Below are 7,866 nucleotides of genomic sequence, written 5' to 3' on the forward strand. Positions count from 1 at the left end.
TAGAATTATGTAATACAGAACAAATGACCAACACTGAATCAGATTGCCCTATTTTAACAAAATAAGAAGCAGCATAGTTGATGCCTTGGTACAAAATAAAACTACCTTTCTGAAGCTGTTTGTAGAAGCATTTTGAGTTTGTCAGATTCACAAGTCTTCTCTCCGTGTACAACAAAAAATGCATTACATCCCTCTGGTGGGGGCTCATCAGCTGCTATCTGTATCAAAATGGATCTATTATAGTAAGATGTCAACCTTTTTCAGAGGTGGGGAAAATGGCATCATGGTCATAGTAACAGGATCACAAGATACTCTGCTTCTAATAGATTCATCTGTGCATTGTCATTTTTGATCCATATGAATGAACAGTACAGCACTGAATCACATCAAAAAAACTGGCCACGACTTGTGGAATGGGGGCATTTGCACAGCTTTTCTGCTTCCAGCCCAGATGGATACCAGCGAGGAAGGTAGAATAAACTTCTCAGATTCTTTCAAAGACAAATACCACACAAAATAAAGATCACTCCATTTTATAATCAATCAAGAAAGGTCTCCTGCCTTGGAGCTAAATGAGAGAAAGAGGGATAATCTTACAGCAACTTTATTTGTTTCCTTCCCTCCCCTCCCCCCCCCCCCCCCATCTCTCTCCCCTCTTTTATTTCTCTCAGTCTTGTTTTGTGTTTATTATTAATGCTGGGTGAGCAGCTATTGAGGAATCGTAGGCGAACAAGATGGTGGGCAGGATACTGAAGCAGTTTGCTTTGCAATTGCAAAATGAGAAGCCATTCCTTTTAAATTTAAGTTTTGGGGTTTTTTTAAAGGAACATAAATATCCATGTGGTAACTTTTGCAGCACTGGTACCATGCCCAATACTTCTCTGGGCAGTGGCCAGGAAAGAGGTGGAAGATTGTCAATGCCTAGACACCCCACCTAACCTTGGTGTCTAGGCTGGCAAGCAATCAGGGAAGGGGATATTATCTGTCAACTCAATAAGGTCCATCAACATATTACCACTCCCAATATACACAGTATAGTCAGTCACTGTCAAAAAATTAGTCATTGTAATATGGTCAAACACAAGGCTTAGGTTGCTAGTTCAGGGAGAGGAGACACCCAGTGTTTCCTTTTTGCATTACTGTCTGTATGAAAACATCAGAATCAGAAATGTTCCAAAAGCTATATACTAACCTGCTGGAAGGCTTGAACCGTAGCTGAATAAGAGCGCAAAGACAAGGCAAATTTCAACAAGTTCTGTTGCAAAGGTGAAAGATTCTGGGAAGCTGCTTGCAGCGTTGCGTAGTAAGAGGAATAATCAGTACCTGCCAACCCATAAAGTAAACTATTTAGTTTTTAATGCAAGTGCAGAGGGATTTTAAAAATCAGCGATAATTGTCGTGGTTCATATTACAACCGTATGCAAAAAGTGACACAATTTAAAACAACACAAGGAATCAGCATTCTGTGGAGTCATCAAGTTGGAAATATATGACTACAAGCTGGTAAACACTGTGATCCTAGGCTACCTCCATATAACACTGCATACAGAAAATCTCTTTCTTTCTTTCTCTGAACTTGATTATTCATACTCATTGGTCACTACTACAATTGCTAAGCACATAATTGCTTTTAAGATATACTTGGAATTCATGTGCATTATAGATATCACTGCTGGAATGTGTCTGATCCGTTTAATGAGATATCCTCAATAGTAAGCAGTTCTATTATATTATAACATAATTCTATTACAACGAAATATTATATATTTTTATTAATAATAATGGTGTCTTAGTTACTTTAGCTTGTTAACCTTGCAAAGACATATCAATTATAAATTACAGTCATTAGGCTCTAAAGAGGTGGTGAACCATCTCCCCACCCCTGAAAACACCACGTTCCCTCATAGACAGTGACTGGGGCCAAAGCATACATACACACAAGCTCTCTCTCTCTCCCCCCTCCCCGCCACACCACATGGCATTCACACCTCTCTCACATACATATCCAGCTGCACAATGAGAAAATGGCTCCTTCTTACTGCACAGCACTGAAATGATAGCCAATCAGAATGGCAAAGCACAGAACTGTCACTGCTTCCACCAGTCTGATTGGCTTCTGTACTAGATATTTAAAAGTGTTTTGTACTAGATATTTAAAAGTGTTTTTTGGAAAGGAAAGAGTGTATCATCCTATACCTAGTTTTTCATCCCTTAAGAGTAGGCTTGTATAACTTGTGACTCAGCAAGATGAACGCTGTCCACTATGTATTGTGGCATGTCAAAATATATCTGCTTTTGAAGACCAAAGTAGGCAGCAACGCAGATAAAGGCTCTGAGAGTGGGGAAATGCAGCTAGCAGGTTTATTTGGCTTGGTCAGTCACTAAGCTCTACAGATCTGCCTTAAATGGCCAATTTATATCTGCATAAGCTTTGACTGGTTACCATTTTCCATTAAAGTGTAAAGCATAAATGAAAATCTTTACTATTTTTATATTTAGCATTATTCTACAAATGGAAAGAAAAAAACAAGTTACAGTCGTACCTCGACTCCTGAATGCCTTGGGAGTTGAACGTTTCGGCTCCCAAATGATCAAAAACCGGAAGTGAGTGTTCTGGTTTTCGAACGTTCTTTTAGAAGCCGAATGTCTGATGGGGCTTCCGCGGCTTCTGATTGGCTGCAGGAGCTTCCTGCAGCCAATCAGAAGCCGCACTTTGGAAGTCGAATGTTTCGGAAGTCGAATGGACTTCCAGAATGGATTCTGTTCAATTTCCGAGGTACAGCTGTATTAAGTGTTTGTCATTTATACCAATGAGCCTTTACAAAGAATTTAGCGCACAGTACCCTATCTGATTACAAAGCAACCAAGCAAAGCAATAATTACCATCATGACTGGATGATCCAAAGTTCTGACAGGTTTCAACAAAGCTCCAAAATTTCTCTTGACCTTCTTCTGCTAAAAATTCACTGAAGAAAGGAGGTGAGAGGAATCATTATATTATGTTAAGTTTTGTTTTGGGGTTTATTTTAAAAAAAACTATGACACCGCATTTCACAAGTCCGGATTCAAATTCCATTCAGTAATTAATTTACTGGGTATTTTTAAGGCAAGCCACTGTCTAAGCCTCCCTCATATTTAACACAGGGACACAAATTATATGGGAGATTACATATTTAAACTGCTTTTTTTAAAAACAACAACATTGAGTTAGCCATCTTGCTTACCTTGCTTCAAGTAATAAAGGTGTGGAAAACCACTTAGTAGTCAAAGAAGTTGTCACTGCTTTTGAATCTGCTTTTACCAGGGAGAAGCTCACCCATATTCCAATAAGTGCAATTAGAGTTCCCATCTTATAAAAGAACCTGGAAACAAATGAAGACATTTAACTTAAGCATTGTATTTCAGCAGAAATAGTTAAGCAAGTGTATGCTTCTGTAAATCCGCGGGTGTGCAATCAGTTATAAGGTATATATCTTGACACAAGCCACCTTGCTGAAGCTAAGCAGCACCTGGTTGGATAACCACCTGAGAATAAAATGTGTGCCACCTTGGGTTCCATGATGGAAGAAAGGCAGCATATAAGAAAATAAATAAACAAAATCTGGGAAAATAAAGATGCAATTCTAGGACTGATTCAGAGGTAATGGGCTGATTCACATGTATTGGGGGAACACGTGTTGAAATGCCTACACTGCAGAGGGTTGGACTAGATGACCCTCAGGGTCCCTTTCAACTATACAATTCTATGAGTCTATCATGAGCTAGTGAATAAGCAGGTGTTCCAGTCCCGTTTCTTATTTTCCCCTCCTGATTCCAGTTTCCCCTTCTGTATCATGTCTATTAGATTGTAAGTCTATTTACAGGGATTGACTTCTCTTTTAATACATGCACAGCCCTTAGAAAATGCAGGCACTTTGTAAGTGAATAATGCTAATTTTACATTGCAGGAAGCGCAATATTAAAACACATATAAAAGCCTCATGGCAATTCTATCATCTGTGAAGTTGGCCTGAGAGAGTAGAGAAACAGAGGTCTCAGAAAAATGAATCCTTCCCAAAAACGTATCAAATTTGTCTCACTTGTACTTCATACTGTAAAGGTAACAAGTAGCACTGCAGAAATTACATAAGAAGCTGCTGAGTCAGAGCTAGTCCATCTAGGTCATTATCATCCAAACTACTATCTCCAAAATCCTCAGCAGAAACGTGTCATTCTCAGCCCTGCTACTCCGTGTTGTTTTTTTAAAAAACGAGTGCTTCCCCCTTGATCCAATGCATCCTACTGTGCATTCACGGTCTACTCTTTAGCACCCTTATGGGACTCCACGACGCAGGCATAATGATGATACTTCTGACCATGCCAATTGCAATCACAAATCCCATTGTGCAGGTAAGATTTCAGAAAGGCGATCCTGTCCCTCTGCCGCAACAACACCGAATCCAAGAGCCCTGGGGCTAACACCCTCGTTTGTTAGATCTTCCTTTCCGTGCACAGTTTTAGCAAAAAAAGGATCCAAAGGAGCTCTGCGAATTAACACCCAACTGCCAACCGCATCTCTGCCTGTCTTTCGGTTCGAGATATCCGAATCCTTGACAACGCCACAAAGTTGCCGGAATTCGGGCTGCAATCCTAACCCTGCTCACCTGGGGGGGGGGGTGTGAAACCCACGGGATTCAATAGCACCTAGATCTGAGCCCACTCTGTCAGGATTGCAGCCTTAAAATCGCGCGGCTGTGTTGCAAGGCTGGAAACACGAGCTTGCTCTGGTTAACCACCTCGAATTCTCCGCGCCCCAGTCCCTTAGACCCCCCCCCCCCGCTTTCCCTGCTCGTATGGACTCCGCCTCCTCCCATCTCGCCCCAGGAGAGCCCGAAAAAGAAGAAGCGGCGGCGGCGGCGGCGTCTTCAGAGGCGGGTGTCCGGGAACTCAGGCACCCACTCACCGTCCAGTGCTGGGGAACCGCACGGGGAGGGGGGGGAGGCGATGGTGCCGGTGCCGCGATTTAGCCAGAGGGCGCCTCCCGGGGCTCTCGCGCCGTGCGGATTATTATTGCGCCTGTAAGCTACCGCCACGCTCCTTTCCTGCTTCAGCCGCCGCGGCTCCTTCGGTTTCCTGACAGCTCGCTTCCGGTTCCGGCCCCTCGCCGGCTACCAGGAAGAGCTGGGGCGAAGCGGCTCTTTGCCCTACGGAGGGAACCAGTCTGGGAGCAACCCTTGACGCTCGCAGCGCCATTTCGGCTATGGGCAAACAAAGTCCCGCTCTAGGCGACGCTCCAGTCGCCCATCAGGGGCGCTGTTCCCATCACGAAGCGGAATGCAAACTGCAAGCAGGCGAGCGGGGGGGCAGGCAGCCGACGGTACCGCGAAGCTGTACCCTACCCTTCCCGCTTTATTGTCTGCCGACATAATAGCATCTCCCGCTTCCACCTCGCCACTGAATTATTATTATTATTAGTAGTAGTAGTAGTAGTATTTCCCCACCCTACGCACACGCACAGTCCGCTGCAAGAGACTTGTGGCTTTTTCGTTTCAGGGTAACTCGACTAGCGTTAGATAGTACTGCACAGGCTCCAGCCCTAGGAAGATCCTCTTTAGGAGCAGGCAAGAAGTCGTCCTCCCGAGCCCTTGCTAGGCTACAGTGCCGCTCTGCACTTTCATAGTTCTGCATCGTGGAGGAGGCACCTGTTCTCCAAAGGTGGTTGAGACGACAAGCGACCGACGTCCTCGTGCCTGGGCTCCAGCCATTGTAGGAGTTTGAGTCCAACAGCATCTGAAGAGCCTCACGTTTCCTTCGCATCCCTGTTCTACGCTGCAACATTGTTTCCTGAGCCCAGTTTAAAAAACTGCAGGACTTGAGACTCCTTTAATAGCAAAGAGATAAATCACTTCAATAGGGACCTTCTGCCCAACTGCACCCTTTTTCAGGATACAGTACTTGATTCCATCTCCTATCCCCCACAACAGTCTGCATGAGTACAGAACCCAAACCTAGTATCTAGCTACCCCTTGCTTGAAAAGACATTCCTTCTGCCTACTTATGGGCCCCCAGCTGTGGAAAAGAATACGTCAAGTCATCTGGTCTAAACCCAACCCAAGCCTCACCCATATATTCAAAGCCAGTCCCAGGTTTTCAAGTGGCAGAGCCCTCAGCAAGATTTATTCAGTGGGACTACCAACTTCTGTGAACTAATTTTTTGACAGGACACCATCTGTAGTAGTGTCTCCTCTTTGTCCCCTTGCTGCCCCTCCTTCCTGCTATATCTGGCACTTGCTTATATCATATGTTTATGATATTGTGAACCCTCTTGAGCGGGATATGCCCCCAAAAGGCAGCCAATTATTCACCCACCCAAGTGGGGAAGTGTGTGGCAATGACAGCAAGGAGCACTGGAAGTAGGATCAGTGGTTATTTATTTATATTTTTTCGCAGGACTTTTTAAAGGGGAAACTCACTGAAACTCACAGCACCTCTCAGGTGGGCACCATTGCCATTCTAAGAGAATGAGGGAGGTGTTCATAGTGAGTTCCGGCACCTCTTTTTCTAGAAAAATAGCACTGTATTTTCTTTATTTAACACTTTCATTCCATTATTCAGGCACAAAGACTCCCACAGTCCCTTACAGATTAATTAAAAAAAAAGCACCACAAGACAATTCCTGTCTTACTGTTTAAAATGCATGATGCCAAAGGGGAGGAAACAAATAAATTCAAGCACCATTTTGTAAGTTACAAAGGTCATAAGGTTGTTCAAACTGAAACCAAAATGAGCTGGTCTCTCGGAAGATCCAATGGAGTTGACCTGCTTCCCATTGCTCGTTTTGCTGCAACCTGATAGATGACAAAAAAAATTAAAACCTTGTAGATCATATAATATGATATGCAGTGCAGACTGTTGGTCATATAGCCATAAAATCTGGATTGCTTATTATTATTTTATTTATTGAATTTATGTACTGTGCTATACCCGGATGTCTCAGGATGGTTCACATATCAATATCTAATAGTACCCATTGTCATTCTAATATTGCTTGCCAATATTCATTCACCAGCATTGCCCACATCACCACCTCCCCTTCTATGAACTTGAACAACCTATATATATTTGAAAACTTCCCACCGAGGCTCCCCATTAGCTCCATATCTAAAATCCTCTCACGTGCAACACCACCTAGTCCCTCCCAATCCTGCCAGCCACAGTGTTGCTTCACACAAGTCTCCTTTTATCATAAAGGAATGGCCACCTCCACCATTTCACATTCTTCCCCATCAGCAGAAGTGTTGGCAGATCATGTACTCTCCACCCTCCTTAAAACTGCTGGTGGTGGTTTAAAAGAAGGATGTGGATGCTAAGGCTGTGGATCCTGAATGACCTGGTCCTTTGCCTCCTCCTGTACAGATTCTTGGGCTGGGGTGTTTGGAGTTTGTTTTTGTTGCAGGGGGTTGTTGCCGTTGCTTTTTTGTATCTTTATTTTCGATATTGTGATTTATGTGAAAATTGTTCAGTTTGGTTGTGTATTTTCTAATTGATTATGACTACTTTTGTTATGTTGTAGTTATGTATTTTTCACGTTGTAAGCCACCTTGAGCATGGCTCTAACTGCAGAAAGGCAGCATACAAAGAAAATTATGTAAAGGTAAAAAAGTAAATGACCCCTGGACAGTTAGGTCCAGTCAAAGGCAACTATGGGGTGCAGTGCTCATCTCACTTTAGGCCGAGGGAGCCGGCATTTGTCCAGATAGCTTTCCGGGTCATGACGCCAGCATGACAAAACCGCTTCTGGTGCAACAGAACTTCCCTGCCCTAAGGAACCATTTACTGGGCTGAAGTTGGTTCAGTAATTATTACATTCCTCCAAGGAGCGCAAAG

General features: G+C 43.5%; 1 protein-coding gene across 2 annotated transcripts in view; it reads right to left on the reverse strand.

The window, feature by feature from the left end:
- Positions 1–5,122, reverse strand: part of UGGT1 (UDP-glucose glycoprotein glucosyltransferase 1) — a 46,034-nt gene extending 40,912 nt beyond the window's left edge. For both annotated transcript variants that reach the window (XM_079978672.1, XM_079978671.1), the window contains exons 1-5: positions 4,943–5,122; positions 3,225–3,362; positions 2,884–2,966; positions 1,193–1,323; positions 106–218 (exon numbers count right to left, since the gene is read on the reverse strand). In XM_079978672.1, the coding sequence (XP_079834798.1) occupies positions 106–218; positions 1,193–1,323; positions 2,884–2,966; positions 3,225–3,349 (452 nt within the window). In that variant the 5' untranslated portion in view covers positions 3,350–3,362; positions 4,943–5,122. The remainder of the gene's footprint in view (positions 1–105; positions 219–1,192; positions 1,324–2,883; positions 2,967–3,224; positions 3,363–4,942) is intronic.
- Positions 5,123–7,866: the final 2,744 nt, after the last annotated feature.

This window comes from Podarcis cretensis (genome assembly GCF_951804945.1).
Source record: "Podarcis cretensis genome assembly, chromosome: 5".
Taxonomy (NCBI): Eukaryota; Metazoa; Chordata; class Lepidosauria; order Squamata; family Lacertidae; genus Podarcis; species Podarcis cretensis.